The 16,541-nt window shown below is 34.6% G+C and overlaps 1 protein-coding gene across 1 annotated transcript; it reads left to right on the top strand.

Annotated features, from left to right (window-relative positions):
* Positions 1-448: 448 nt before the first annotated feature.
* Positions 449-15,383, top strand: septin10 (septin 10). Its single transcript, XM_067409548.1, has 10 exons — positions 449-596; positions 2,411-2,525; positions 4,131-4,326; positions 6,062-6,248; positions 8,322-8,483; positions 10,106-10,202; positions 11,652-11,820; positions 14,312-14,444; positions 14,522-14,706; positions 14,903-15,383. Exons 1-10 carry the CDS (start codon positions 567-569, stop codon positions 14,916-14,918), a joined length of 1,290 nt encoding a protein of 429 aa, XP_067265649.1. The 5' UTR covers positions 449-566; the 3' UTR covers positions 14,919-15,383.
* Positions 15,384-16,541: the final 1,158 nt, after the last annotated feature.

A 16,541-nucleotide genomic window follows, 5' to 3' on the forward strand; every position in this document is an offset into this window, starting at 1 on the left:
AGATTGAGTACTGTGCGTTGTGTGTCAGATAGGGGTCGGTAGAGCTTATAATGATGTTTGCATCCTAGCAACTCTTGTCTGGAGAACAGGAATCACTAATGTGAAACTGGAGTACTAGAACGTTCATTCGGGCTCAAACGCGCGCAGCGTTAACTCTGCAGGCGGCTGCAGTTGAGCCAAAATGGATTCCAGTTACACCTCCACTCACTGAGGGCGAGTCCGAACTTGGAGCGTACCACTTTGCCGGGACAAGGGGGGTTGGGGGTGTTCTGAACATTAGAGGTGTTATTTAATGAAACCGACAATGCGTTTTAGCTTTAATTTGGGTTGAAAACATATATAATGTTATGAAAGTCATCTCTAACATATTTGAAATCTGAAATCGTTATACTTAGTCGACTAAAATCCAGACAAAACCCTCCCAAACACAGCGAAATGGTAGCGCAGCTGTTCCCAGTGGTGTGTCAGCTGGAATTATTGGACGAGGCGGGTCACAGCAACTTTTGACTTTCATCCGAAAGAGAACCGACATTTCTCCAAAATATACGCTATTTTCCTGCGCGCAAATGGCATCCTCTGACGTGGTTCGACAGATGGTACGTTTGAGATCAACATATTCCAGCTTCTGACTCTTTTTTCGTTTCAATGGCTGTGAGAAGTTTGTGACAGTGGGAGTGAGTTGGCGTGCGCGCGCTTGGGAGTGTCCGGACCATGGTCCGGACCCGCGCTCAACTATTTCACTCACTGACGCGCGCGCGCTCCTCATTTATACAAATATCCGATTAAACGATACGATTAGTGTTATCTGATTTATCTATTTGAATGCGTGTATGTGATTTATGAATCTGAATGAGGGATCTAAATATGTTTATTAATCAAAATATAAACATCTGCTCAATAAAATTGAATAAATAAATCTGATTAATCAATCTGAATGAAAACATCGGACTATATTTACAATCTAATTAATATATAGAATAGAAAATAATGGGATAATATTTAATTTGATCTTATTTATATAAATAAAATATTTAATTTGATCTTATTAAATCTTATTAAATATTTAATTTGATCTTATTAAATATTATTTTATTTAGAAGTTTACTAGTCAGTGAAGTTGTTAGAAATATTTGTTAGAAATATTTGACGTTTTCTGTTAAAGTAATTATTTCATATCTATGGTTATATAGAATATGCAGCAGATCTAAAACTCTGAGAACACTAGGGCTGGTTATTGACACAATTTTCACGATTCGATTTGATTATTATTCACATGCTTTAAATTCAATTCAATTTCGATTCAATATCGATTATTTTGGATGTAGTATTTCAGTTTCAGTAACGTTACATAACAAATTTTCTAAAGGAAAAAAATCTCAACTAATGCTGTAAACTACATATGAGAGTCAGCTGGTGCTACTATAATAATATTGAAGGTTAAATTAACTTATTTATATACAAAAACTTAAATTACACTCAACAATGTTTTTATTATAAATAAAGTTTATAATGACATAATCATATTTCAACTCCAGTTCATTTTTTTTAAATATAAACATTTAAATCGCGGCTGTCATAACTGATTTATTCAAACATGCATTAAATATTGAAGAACATTAAAAATTATAATGAATATGTAACAGTGCATAGCTATATTTATCAGAATGCTGCTCTCTAGAGTTCACTTTTCTATCTGACTAATGAGTTTATGGTCTCTGAATATGTTTTTCTGAGGTAAATGTGACGTTACGTGACGTTTTATTGACATCTTTCCGAGGTTGAAACACTGATTGAGCGATTACACGAGACATGATACGGATTTTGGTACATACCTTCAGATGTTCATGCATGTTTATTTCGCGCTGCAACTGGTATTAAAGCGGAGGAGAGGATGATCACATGCTTCTCTTGAACTGAGATGCTAAAGCGATCTGTCACGCCACATTAAACAGCACCAAAATGGTATTTATTTTTTTAATCTAATAATAAGATGAACGTCATTTGAAATGTGAGACTTTGCTTCATATCAAAAGTAACAAAGCACAAAAATTATTGCGATTTATTGGATGGGAGGCGCTACATATTCTGCTCATTCATCAACTGAACACAGACTAGACTAATCGATTCTTGGGATTTAAGAATCAATATTGGTTCGTAAAAATAAGAATCAATTAAAATTGAGAAATCAATATATTTTTTACCTTTTTTACCCAGCCATCTTTTAAAACTGAGATACTGTGAAGTACGAGTTATGATAGTTTAACTGTTGTCAATCTGAAAGCAGCTTCATATTAATTGCGGTAAAGGCCCTCTGATTTTATGCCAAGCGGTTTCCACAGCTGCATTTAGCAGCGGTCAGTGTCACGGCGAGGTTTTCTCGGTCATGTTCTCACACACTCGTCTCTTCCAGGACAAGAACGCTCGTCCGCTGGCTCTATCAGGCCATGTTGGTTTTGACAGCCTGCCAGATCAACTGGTGAACAAGTCCACGAGTCAGGGATTCTGCTTCAACATCCTCTGCATTGGTAAGAATAATGACAGAAGTACTAGAGATGTGCGTTATGGTAGTTTGCATTATGGAAGCTTGTTTCTGGCACAGAATAAAAAAGGTAATTGTGGCTTTTTTTGTGCTTTTTTTCCCCCTCAGAATTGTATTGCTCCCAATTGTAAGTTTTTGTCCCACAAGTCTTTGAGAGAAAAAAGTTAGAATTGCACGTTTATATCCCACAATTCTGACTTTATAACTTGTAATTGCAAGTTTATATAAATTCTTAGAAAACAGTCAGAATTATGGGATAAAAAGGTGGAATTGCGAGGAGAAAAAAAAGTCAGAATTGTGATTTAAGAATAATTGTGGGATGAAAAAGTCAAAATTGCAAGTTTATATTCCACAATTCTGGCTTTTTTCTCACAATTTTGAGTTTATATCCCTTAATTCTGACTTTATAACTCATAATTGCAAATTTATATAAATTCTGAGAAAACAGAATTGTGGGATATAAACTCATTTTGAGAAAAAAAGTCAAAATTGCGAGTTTATACCATAATTCTGAGAAAACAGACAGAATTGTCGGCTATAAATTCACAATTGTGGGATATAAACTTGTAATTGCGAGGAAAAAGTCAGAATTGCAAGTTTATAATCCAGAATTCTGACTTTAACTTGTAATTGCAAATTTATATAAATTCTGAGAAAACGGAATTGTGGGATATAAACTCATTGTGAGAAAAAAAGTCAGAATTTATAGAGAGTTTGTACCATAATTCTGAGAAAAAAACACCAGAACTGTGAGATAAAATAATTGTGGGATATAAACTCGTAATTGCGAAAAAAGTCAGAATCATGGGATATAAACTCGCAATTGTGAAAAAAATGTTAGAATTGCAAGTTTATATAAATTCTGAGAAAACAGACAGAATTGTTGGCTATAAATTCACAATTGTGGGATATAAACTTGCAATTGCGAGGAAAAAGTCAGAATTGCAAGTTTATATTCCACAATTCTGACTTCAACTTGTAATTGCGAGTTTATATAAATTATGAGAAAACAGAATTGTGGGATATAAACTCGGAATTGCGAAAAAAGTCAGAATCGTGGGATATAAACTCGCAATTGTGAAAAAAATGTAAGAATTGCAAGTTTATATAAATTCTGAGAAAACAGACAGAATTGTTGGCTATAAATTCACAATTGCAAGGGGGAAAACAGTCAGAATTGCGAGTTTTATATCACAATTCTGAGAAAAGCACCAGAATTGTGAGTTAAGAATAATTGTGGGATATAAACTTGCAATTGCGAGAAAAAAGTTTATATCCCACAATTCTGACTTTAACTTGTAATTGCGAGTTTATATAAATTCTGAGAAGACAGAATTGTGGGATATAAAGTCGGAATTGTGAGAAAAGTCAGAACTGTGAGTTTGTTTCACAGTTCTAAAAAAAAAGTCTGAATTATGAGAGAAAAAGTCACAATTAACTTTACTTTTAATTCTGTGGCAGAAAAAACCTTCAATATTGCTGTGATATTAAGTATTCATGTCCATCCCTAACAAGTACTGTGTCTTGAGTGCATACAGTAAATACGTCTTAAATCAGTATCATTTATATCATAAGTATATCTTTTCCACAGGTGAAACTGGGATTGGCAAATCAACATTGATGGACACGCTTTTCAACACCAATTTTGAGAATTTCGAGTCTTCTCACTTTGAACCGAAAGTGAAGTTGCGAGCACAGACGTACGATCTCCAGGAGAGTAATGTTCGTCTGAAGCTCACTGTGGTTAATACTGTCGGCTTTGGTGATCAGATGAACAAGCAGGAGAGGTCAGTCCTGTTCAAGACAAGTCAGCTTTATTTCTATAGTGCTTCATACAAGAGATTGTTTCAAAGCAGCTATATGGTAATAAAAAGGAAAAATAACAGAATCATTGATAAAAACCATCAAATATGAGACAAATTTTGGAGGTGAAGTGTGTCATTTCTGCACAGTGTGTGTGTCAGTCTGTTTGTTTGGCTGGACATAATAAAGTTAAGTATGTTTACATACACTTTAGAGCTGCACAATTATATATTTGATTAATCTGAATGAATTATTTAAAAAAAAAATGGGTTGAATGAATGATTCAATGACTCGCTCATAAATACTTTACTTGTTTCATTACTGGATGAATCAGCATTTTTGAACAAATCTCTTGAATGAATGATTCAATGACTCAGTCATAAAGACCTCACTTGTTTCGTTACTGGATGAATCAGCGTTTTTGAACAAATCTCTTGAATGAATGATTCAATGACTCACTCATAAAGACCTCACTTGTTTCGTTACTGGATGAATCAGCATTTTTGAACAAATCTCTTGAATTAATGATTCAATGACTCACTCATAAAGACTTCACTTGTTTCATTACTGGATGAATCAGCGTTTTTGAACAAATCTCTTGAATTAATGATTCAATGACTCACTCATAAAGACTTCACTTGTTTTGTTACTGGATGAATCAGCGTTTTTGAACAAATCTCTTGAATGAATGATTCAATGACTCACTCAAAGACTTCACTTGTTTCGTTACTGGATCAGGGTTTTTGAACAAATCTCTTGAATGAATGATTCAATGACTCACTCATCAAGACTTCACTTGTTTCATTACTGGATGAATCAGCGTTTTTGAACGAATCTCTTGAATGAATGATTCAATGATTCACTCATAAAGACTTCACTTGTTTCATTACTGGATGAATCAGCGTTTTTGAACAAATCTCTTGAATTAATGATTCAATGACTCATTCATAAAGACTTCACTTGTTTTGTTACTGGATGAATCAGCGTTTTTGAACAAATCTCTTGAATGAATGATTCAATGACTCACTCGAAGACTTCACTTGTTTCGTTACTGGATCAGGGTTTTTGAACAAATCTCTTGAATGAATGATTCAATGACTCACTCAGAAACACTTGTTTCATTACTGGACGAATCAGCGTTTTTGAACAAATCTCTTGAATGAATGATTCAATGACTCACTCAAAGACTTCACTATTTTCGTTACTGGATGAATCAGCGTTTTGAACAAATCTCTTGAATGAATGATTCAATGACTCACTCATAAAGACTTCACTTGTTTTGTTACTGGATGAATCTGCGTTTTTTTTTAACGATTCTCTTGAAGGAATGATTCAATGACAAATACATGTTTTAACAGTTACTTGTTGCCACCTACTGGTGTAACAATGTAATTGATACAATACTTAATTGAAGCGGCAAGTTACTTTCAGAAGATGATTTACTGTACTTTAATAATACTAGACATCAGTGTTTATATCTGAATAGTATTTAATAGTATATTTTGATTATAATTGCCCATGTTACTTACTGGCTTCCTGTTTGCCATGACCAATGGCAGACGGGGAGAGTATTTTCAAATGTGCAGTTGTGTTTGGATGCACCTTTTTTTTGATAGTTTATGTTCATTCAGTTTGAATGAAAAATCATATTTAAGAACAAAATAGAGATTTTATTTTCTGAACATTGGTGCATATATTGAAGTTCTGTCTCTGTTCCAGTTACCAGCACATAGTGGATTACATTGACACACAGTTTGAGTCGTACTTACAAGAGGAGCTGAAGATCAAGCGCTCTCTTCATAACTACCACGACTCCAGGATCCACGCATGTCTGTATTTCATCGCTCCTTCTGGACACTCGCTCAAATCCTTAGATCTGGTCACTATGAAGAAGCTGGACAGTAAGGTTAGACCTTCATGTTTTCCACAAATGCACTTGTCAACATTCATAAGTAAAACATAATCCTAATCAATATCAATTTCGCTTTCAGCATGATTCTTTAACTCTCCATTTGTGTTCGGATCAGTTTGACCCACATTCAGTTTTCAAACTGCTTGACACACTTGAAATTTTATGAAAATATTTCTCATTTAGGTTCATGAATGTGCATGCAAATTCTCAACACTTTCATAATCATAATATAATAAATATAATATGATTAAAACCTTTATTGTAGATTGTCAAACACTAAAACGTAAAAACATAAGAACTTATTAAATATAAGTTTACTTGAAATTGAATTCTCTGTTAAAGGATATTTTTGTTGCTATTTTTTTTTTTTTTTTTTTTTCACAGAAAAGAAGTGTGAGAAACCCATTTTATCCTCACAAGGTTTTGAGAACCAGACAAAAAGGCAGTTAAATAGCAATACATACTACTTACAATAAGTACAAATAATGTTAGATACTATTTATACTTGTAGTTATTTGCAGTGCACCTCGATGTGCAAATAGTCATGTTATTTTGAACCTAACATTATGTGGGTCAAATTGTCCCCTTATACAATAGAAATAGATGTGGATTATTAAATGTGTTTTAGTGTTTTTCATAGTGCTATTTTTTGGCAAATTGCATGGAAACCAATCTGGATCTATTTGACCCAGTTTTTTTTTTAACAGAAAAGGAGGGTTAAAGGATTAGTTCACTTCAGAATTCAAATTTCCTGATAATTTACTCACTCCCATGTCATCCAAGATGTTCATGTCTTTCTTTCTTCAGTGGAAAAGAAATTAAGAAATTAAGGTTTTTAATGAAAACATTCCAGGATTTTTCTCCATATAGTGGACTTCACTGGGGTTCAACGGGTTGAAGGTCCAAATGTCAGTTTCAGTGCAGCTTCAAAGAGCTCTACATGATCCCAGACGAGGAATAAGAGTCTTATCTAGAGAAACCATCTGCCATTTTCTAAAAAAAAATAAAAATTATATACTTTTTAACCACAAATGCAGTGCTCTTGCACTGCTCTGTGATGTGCCATGCATGACGTAATCACGTTAGAAAGGTCAAACTCCATCTCATTTTCTCCTCCAACTTCAAAATCATCAACATTGTTGTTTTACCTTTTTTTGTAAAGGCAGTTTGACTTAGTCGGTACTTCCACCTACATCATGCTTGAACTTTCCAACATGATTACGTCATGCATGGCACATCACAGAGCAGTGCAAGAGCACTGCATTTGTGGTTAAAAAGTATATAATTTTTATTTTTTTTTTAGAAAATGAGTGATGGTTTCTCTAGATGAAACTCTTATTCCTCATCTGGGATCATGTAGAGCTCTTTGAAGCTGCACTGAAACTGACATTTGGACCTTCAACCCGTTGAACCCCAGTGAAGTCCACTATATGGAGAAAAATCCTGGAATGTTTTCCTGAAAAACCTTCATTTCTTTTCCACTGAAGAAAGAAAGACATGAAAATCTTGTATGACATGGGGGTGAGTAAATTATCAGGAAATTTTATTTCAGGAACTGAACTAATCCTTTAGCATGACATGTCGCGTCTTGTTCTGGGTTGTTTTTTGTGTCGTTGTGAATGAATCTTGTAAATACCAGACCATTCAGACATGACCTTAAGGCAACAGAAGATAAGATTATTCCTGCTCTGACCTTCTGTGGCTGAAGACAGCGGTCAGGATTGTTTTATCTGCTCAATGTCTGGACGAGATGTCTGAGACTAAGTAAACCTGCTGGAAAACATTCTGTGTTCGTCCTCTTTGTTTTATTTTTAAACTCGTGTAGCTGAATGGATTCAGTTGTGCCTCTCATTCAGTGCACTGAATTTTATGTTTTACAGATTCAGTCACTTCAATATAATAATAATAAATGGGCTTTTGTTTAAATCGAGACTTGGCAGAACTGTCTTTGTTCTCTGTACAGCAGAAGGAATGTCTGCAATGTTTGTTCTAAAACTAAACCTGTGGTTTCTCTATATTCGTCTGTTCCTGTTTAGTTCAGTCTCTCGCTCTGCTTCTGCTCCTCAGGTCAACATCATTCCTGTCATCGCCAAAGCCGACACCATCTCCAAGAGTGAGTTACACAAGTTCAAGATCAAGATCATGAGCGAGCTGGTCAGCAATGGCGTGCAGATCTACCAGTTCCCGATTGATGATGAAACGGTGGCGAAGATCAACACAGCGATGAATGTGAGTACTGAAATAAAACAACAGGATAAAGAGTTTACAAAACATTTCCTTTGTAATATTAGTATTTTGTGCATTAAAAATATACATATGTGAACATGCTTTTGCTTTGTTAATAACTTTTAAGAGTGTTATTTAGCAGCATTTATTCAATCCGTTTGATCACTTATATTAAAGGGGTCATGACATGGAATTTTTTTATTAAGTAACTGCTGTTGCGCGACTGAACGCCAGTAGGCGGGGCCTATGGTGTGGTGATGACTAGTTCCTAGTTCCTTTTCTTCTTTATATGAATTTGTGGCCTAAAGGTGCACAGAGCGCCCTCTGGCTGCAAGTATGAATTAAAAACACAGTATCCAGCACTCATAGTGATGACAATAAATATTACTTCTCAGTATAGAAAATTGACATAAACATATGACATAAACATCAATATTTCTCCAAATGTGCATGCTTTTAAGCTAAAAGCCTATATGAAATGCCACAGAGGTAACATAATTGTTCAGACACTTTGCATCACAGAAATAAATTATATTTTAAAGAATATAATAGAATACCATTATTTTAAATTGTAATAATATTTCACTGTATTGCTGTTTATGATGAGCTGAGACATGATTACAGAGGGTTTTACCTGACTGAAAGGCCTCATTAATATGCAAGTCATTTCAGGTCATTATTATGTGATTCTTTTGTCTTCTCAGGTGTAAATGGTCCATTATTCATGCAGATTCACACCTGAATAATGTGTTTCTTGACAAAAAGTGTCTTACAAAATTTAAATCTCTCTATTGTTTTATATGAAAGAGTAGTCTGCATAATTTTTACATAATTCTGAAGCAAAAACTCTAGTCTACAACCTCCAATACCCAGAAGTCTTGTGAACACAGATTTAATATACTTTTTTTGGCCTTATTTCAGTGACTTAAGTTTTTTTGTTCTTTCAATAACCACGCATAAACATTATTCCTTCAAAAATACAAACATGTACATACATGTTCCTCACATATTATTGTAGCCTAGTTTGTGCTGAATACAGTGTAATGATACTTTTGTCATTTATATGTTTATGAACAACTGAAAAAAGCACAAATGTCAGGGCATGTCAGAACTTCTCCAAGCCCCAAATCAGCCTCAGACTCAAGAGGGTTAAAGTTATGAAACTTGCAGGATGTTTTAATGGTACAAAGACCTCTTATATGTCAAAAGATCAATGCAAATCTCATAATTTCTCATGTCATGACCCATTTAAGGAGCTCTAAAGACCGGTTACACTGAATCCCATTTGTGTTGGAGACTCGGGGTCTGTGGGAGAGAATTTATGCCACTTAAAAAGCAAAAACAAACAATCACTTGCGATCCAATCACTTACTGTACATGATCTCACTGCATCTGTCATAGGAAAGAAACACGTTCTGTCATGAATAATTAGAGAAGTGTGTTCTCATAGGATAAGGACGTGCAGTCTCATGAATAATTATGAGGATGACGATTTAACCACTATTAAAATGAACAGATGCTAACATTGTCTTCTCAGAGAATGAGATTGTAGTGTTTCATAAAAGATAGTGTATTTTGTAAGTGTCCTTGTTTTGAGTTTGTAAATGTTTTGTTTGCTCTTCCAGGGTCATCTTCCGTTTGCTGTTGTTGGCAGTACGGAGGAGGTGAACATCGGAAACAAAATGGTCAAGGCGAGGCAGTATCCCTGGGGAGTCGTGCAGGGTGAGGCTTTGATTACAGAATGTCAAAAATTTGACCAATGAGTGTGTTTACATGCACATTCTTAAAATTAACGGGTTAGTTCGCCCAAAAATGAAAATTCTGTCATTTATTACTCACCCTCATGTCATTCCACACCCGTAAGACCTTCATTCATCTTCAGAACACAAATTAAGATATTTTTGATGAAATCCAATGGCTCCGTGAGGCCTCCAGAGCCAGCAATGACATTTCCTCTCTCAAGATCCATTAATGCACTAAAAACACTAATGCACTCCCTCACTTTGGGGACAGAAAAACTGGAATTTTATTGATATTTCGGTTGAACAAAGTGTATCCAACTCTTAAATGAAGTTTGATCAGATTTAAAGCCATTAAATATCATAATAAAAGTCTTAATTATCATTTAAAGAGGCCTTAAATTTGGGGGCTGAAAAACAGGATTTTTATTGGTATTTTGGTTGCACAGAGTGTAAGTCCTCAATTCAGTTTTATCAGATTTAAAGCCATTTAAAGACTTAAATAGCTTAAATGGCATAATAAAAGTCCTAATTGGCATTTTTAAAGGTCTTAAATTTGGGGACGGAAAAAAATGGAATTTGTAATATTGCTTATATTCCAAATTTTTAAGCTTCTGTATAAAAGCTTCTGCTAAAATGAATAAATGTAAAAACATATTTAAATCAGGTCATGTGAGTACAGTGGTTCAATATTAATGTTATAAAGCAACAAGAATATTTTTGGTGCGCCAAAAAAACTAAATAACGACTTATATAGTGATGGCCGATTTCAAAACACTGCTTCAGGAAGCTTCGGAGCGTTAGGAATCTTTTGTGTTGAAACATGATTCAAATCACGTGTCAAACCGCCAAACTGCTGAAATCATGTGACTTTGGCGCACCGAACAGCAGATTCATAACGCCCCGAAGCTTCATGAAGCAGTGTTTTGAAATCGGCCATCACTAAATAAGTCCTTATTTTGGTTTTTTTGGTGCACCAAAAATATTCTCGTCGCTTTATAATATTAATATTGAACCACTGTACTCACATGAACTGATTTAAATATGTTTTTAGTACATTAATGGATCTTGAGAGAGGAAATGTCATTGCTCAGGCCTCACTGAGCCATCGGATTTCATCAAAAATATCTTAAATTGTGTTCTGAAGATGAACAAAGGTCTTATGGGTGTGGAACGACATGAGGGTGAGTAATAAATGACAGAAATTTCATTTTTGGGTGAACTAACCCTTTATTAATCCGTCAACTAGTGTGGAACATGTAAACGTGTTAAACCATTTTCCTTTACCGTCGTAAGGTCATGAACGACGTGAGAATAAACCAGTCGACAACCAATTTGCCCATTACCCAGATTTTATTTTATCTTATTTTGAGATGCTGCAGGTTGAAATGACTTCATGTGTGTGATGCTCTCGTAACCGTCTGTCTTTCAGTGGAGAACGAGAACCACTGCGACTTCGTGAAGCTGCGCGAGATGTTGATCTGCGTGAACATGGAGGATCTGCGGGAACAGACGCACACGCGCCACTACGAGCTCTACAGACGCTGCAAGCTGGAGGAGATGGGCTTCAAAGACACCGACCCAGAATGCAAACCTGTCAGGTGAGCCATTCGTTATCCAGCGTATTACAACAATTGTCTCGTTGTAGGTGCCGACACTGTTTTCAACTAAACTTTTTATACGTTTTTGCTGTTCATTTGCATGGCAACAGGGGGCCTGAAAATGCACATTTTTGAAAACAATACCGTTATCGTCTCTATATAAACTACAAAAAACAAGAATTTGTGAAAACTGTGATGTCATGCGTGTTATGTGTTCAGTTTATAGGCGCGTAGTGTTTCTTTACAAAGTGACATCGCCATCTACTGGCCTGGCAGCAGAATACAGCGATTTTAGTCGTATTTGTGGATCTGTGTGATTGTTTTGACGTTGTCATCTGTACGCAAAAAGTGCAAAGGAAAAACTTTTCCATTTTTAGTGCATCGTTGTCGTGTAAACGTACCCCAAGTCCTGCAAAAAAAAAGGTAGTTAAACATTTTTTGTCATAGTTTTCTTTAACGAAATAACACTACAACTTCCTCGAGTATTTCAACAGACAGAGAAACTAAGATGCCACTGTTGTGTAACCACTATTAAGGCGATTTTGGTGAAGGGAGCATGGGAACTGTTTGTTTAACCTCATTCACAAGGACATTCCACGCATTTCTTCTCCGCTTTTCAAAACAGAAGCCAGAAAATCACCCTGAACTCTCAAACACTCGGACCAGATTCTCAGCTAATGGCCCTGTCGGTTTTCTTAGAGAGACCCTCACTGATTTGAAGGCCACAAAGAGAGTGTTTTTGAAGTTTGTGAAAACAACAGGGTCCCTGTGGGTCCTTTAAAGTCTTAAATTCAGTTTGATCAAATTTACATCCATACAATTTCTGAAATGGCATAATAAAAGTCTTAATGATCATTTAAAGAGGTTTTAAAATTGGGGACTGAAAAGGGATTTTTATTGGTATTTTGGTTGCACAAAGTGTATCCAACTCTTAAATTAAGTTTGATCATATTTAAGGCCATAACATTTCTGAAATGGCATAATAAAAGTCTTAATCATCATTTTAAGAGGTTTTAAATTTGGGGGACTGAAAAAGGATTTGTATCAGTATTTTGGTTGCACAGAGTGTATCCGACTCTTAAATTCAGTTTTATCAGATTTAAGGCCATTAAAATCTTTAATGTCTTAAAAGGCACAATAAAAGTCTTAATCATCATTTTAAGAGGTTTTAAATTTGGGGACTGAAAAACTGGAATTTTATTGACATTTTGGTTGAACAAAGTGTATCCAACTCTTACATTAGGTTTGATCAGATTTACGGCCATTAAATGTCATAATAAAAGTCTTAATCATCATTTTAAGAGGTTTTAAATTTGGGTAAAAGGGATTTTTATCGGTATTTTGGTTGAACAAAGTGTATCCAACTCTTAAATTCAGTTTTATCAAATTTAAGGCCATTAAATGTCTTAAATATCATAATAAAAGTCTTTATTATCATTTAAAGAGGCCTTAAATTTGAGGACTGAAAAACAGGATTTTTATTGGTATTTTGGTTGCACAAAGTGTATCAAAGTCTTAATTTCATTTTTTTCAGATTTATGGCCATTAAAAGTCTCAAATGTCTTAAAAGGCATAATAAAAGTCTTAATTATCATTTAAAAGGTCTTAAATTTGGGGGCAGAAAAACTGGAATTTTATTGGTATTTTGGTTGCACAGAATATATCAAAGTCTTGAATTCAGTTTGATCAGATTTAAATATCTTAAATAACATAATAAAAGTCCTAATTGGCATTTTTAGAGGTCTTAAATTTGGGGACTGAAAAAGGATTTGTATCAGTATTTTGGTTGCACAGAGTGTATCCGACTCTTAAATTCAGTGTGATCAGATTTAAAGCCATTAAAAGTCTTAAATATCTTAAATGGCATAATAAAAGTCCTAAATGGCATTTTTAGAGGTCTTAAATTTGTAAGATTGCTTATATTCCAAACTTTTAAGTTTCTGTATAAAAACTTCTGCTAAAATGAATATGAAATGTAAATGCAAAAGGTGATTTGATTTATCTAAATAAATGTGAGTGCTGAATGTGCAAAGTCAAAACGTGGTGTCGCTTTACTTTATGGTACATTGCTATTATAATATTGTACATTGCTATGATATATTACTACATTGTAATATGTGTAGATGGTGTAAGATGCATTTTATCTCCCTCAATTTTTTTAAATGAGCAGCTAGAAGTAGTAAGCATATACATTTCAAAATAAGAGTCCCGGTGTCTTTCAAGCTTGTTTTATAATTGAAAGTATCAGCACAATATTCTAATGTGTTTGATTGCCTTTCATTAAACTGAACTGAATTGAACTGAACTTGACTGATTCTGTTTCTACTGCCTTATTTTATTACGGCTTTATGTAACCATTTTGCCAGAGATTAACAACAAAAGATGAATTTGAAATGTGATGATTCCCTAAAATCAAACCATGTGGTTTAATGATACTGCTGCTGATTTTGTGAATAAAGCACTTTGTATTAAAGTTGTTTTTCCGCATCAGTCTTCAGCAGACGTACGAGGCGAAGCGGCAGGAGTTTCTGGGCGAGCTGCAGAGACGAGAGGAGGAAATGCGACAGACGTTCGTCCAGAGAGTCAAAGAGAAAGAGGCCGAGCTGAAAGACGCAGAGAGAGAAGTATGATTGATGATTGTTGCGCTAGTTCATATAACTAGCTCATCAGTGGTTCAGTCACTAACGCTGTGGCCGTTTAGTTGCAGGGGAAGTTCGAGCAGCTGAAGCGACTGCATGCGGACGAGAAGAGCAAGCTGGAGGAGAAGCGCAGGAGTCTGGAGGAGGAGATGAGCGCCTTCAACAAACGCAAAGCCGCCACGGAGCTCCTGCAGGCGCAGTCCTTCAACGCCAGCACCAACAACAAGAAGGACAAAGATCGCAAGAAGTGAGTTTGATGCACGATGTTCTGTTCAATCAGCCGTGAGCTTGATTATAAAGCAGTGGTGTCGTTTTGACAAGTTAGTGAAAGTATTTTTGGAATGTTCTTGCTTTAAATCATCTGCGTTTCTGAAGTCGCTGTGTTTGTGGAATCTCTGGAATGCGCAGTTTCGTTCTCAAACCACATGTTCTTCCTTCCTCAGCTCTGGATTCATGTGAAGACGCAGACGTGACCAGACACGGACTGTTACCATCCTAAACGGCATGTTTACGCACATCAGTGTTAGAAATGTACAGTTAGTGATGAAATACTGACACTCACCAGCATATCGTATTGACGGTACTGTATCACAGATATTCTCACAGCACACGTCTGTCTTCACAACCTCATTCTGGTGCCTACAAAAAAAGGAAATACTTTCTTCTGAGCACAATGCAGATGGTTTATCACAGAATATGGTCTTTTGAGAAAATGTTAATCTACTATTTTTACTGGTAAGCGTTTACTGGACTTGTGTTTTTATGGTTGGGGAGGGCTAAAAACATTAATCAGAAATACTATAGTAAATTTACCACAAATGTTTACCTTATTGCATTTATTTTCCACATTTTATACTCGTATGTTACATGTATTTAAACAGTGTTATTTTTGGGTGATATTTAACCAAATAAACTTGTATTTTTCAGCAAATTGGATTTGTCGTGTTTTGTGACAAATGTTCAATTCAAAACCAATTCAGACAATCATTTTTTGACTAATGCCTGCTTATTTAACCATCTGGTGCTCTTTAGTTATTTTTGACTGAAAGATTTTACTTAATCAGAATGATACGAAAGGTTTTGGCACTTGCTATGTGAACACAAACAAAAAAATCTTGGACATGATTAGAAAAGTTTAAATGGTCCTGAATAAAATAGTCACACTTGTGTTGTTCACGGTCAATAATGAGCGCATTGGAAATGACTGGGAGATGAATTTCATCTAGTGGAAGCATTTGGTACTGCGCCTAAACAAAATCTGACTGAAAGCTCATTTTTTGAGATATTAAGCTCAAATTTGGAACACAACTTGTTTAGATTTATGGCTTTGATTTTAAAGTAAAACATGTTTTGGAAAATAGATATTTCATATAAAAATTGAAAAGTGTTTTTGTGTTTTTCATAACAATAATGTAAAATTCTATTACTTTTTTCCACTTATAATCTGCCAACTGTCGGCTTTAAAAAGAGACCAAATGCTAGAAAAGTGAATAGATAGATAATAATTACTGTATAAATATAATTTTGCACCATAAAAAGATATTACATAGCTAAAATATACTACATTAATTTAATTTAATTAAATAGAACATAAAAATCTGTCATTGTTTTACTGTGACACGAAGGGTTAAAGCTAAAATCATGATGCTTGTCTGTAGCTCCGGTGTTTAAAACCACAGTTTTCAATGAGACAGGGTGATGAAAAGCATTGAAATTATGAAATTATTATTAATATATTATGTTACCCTAAATTAAGAGGTAAACTGGAATCATTAAATATTTGCTTTATACTGACACTTCCAAAAAGTCAAAGAAATATATCCTCAATTTTTTAACCATAAAATTTCAGGCTCAGTTACTACTACTAAAATGTAATATATATTTTTTTTTAAAACATGCTTCATATATATATAACATGCTTAATAAGATGAATATATATTTTATTAAATAATATATATTTTATATAAACATGTGAATATACAGTACAGTCCGAAAGTTTGGAACTACTAAGATTTTTAATGTTTTTAAAAGAAGTTTCGTCTGCTCACCAAGGCTACATTTATTTAATTAAAAATACAGTAA

The sequence above is a fragment of the Chanodichthys erythropterus genome, chromosome 14 (assembly GCF_024489055.1).
Source record: "Chanodichthys erythropterus isolate Z2021 chromosome 14, ASM2448905v1, whole genome shotgun sequence".
Classification (NCBI taxonomy): domain Eukaryota; kingdom Metazoa; phylum Chordata; class Actinopteri; order Cypriniformes; family Xenocyprididae; genus Chanodichthys; species Chanodichthys erythropterus.

Coding starts and splice junctions, on each gene's coding strand:
- septin10 (XM_067409548.1), top strand. CDS start 567: ATGGCATCCTCTGACGTGGTTCGACAGATG. Junction 2,526..4,130: donor CTTCAACATCCTCTGCATTG/GTAAGAATAATG, acceptor TCTTTTCCACAG/GTGAAACTGGGATTGGCAAA. Junction 11,821..14,311: donor CCAGAATGCAAACCTGTCAG/GTGAGCCATTCG, acceptor TTTCCGCATCAG/TCTTCAGCAGACGTACGAGG.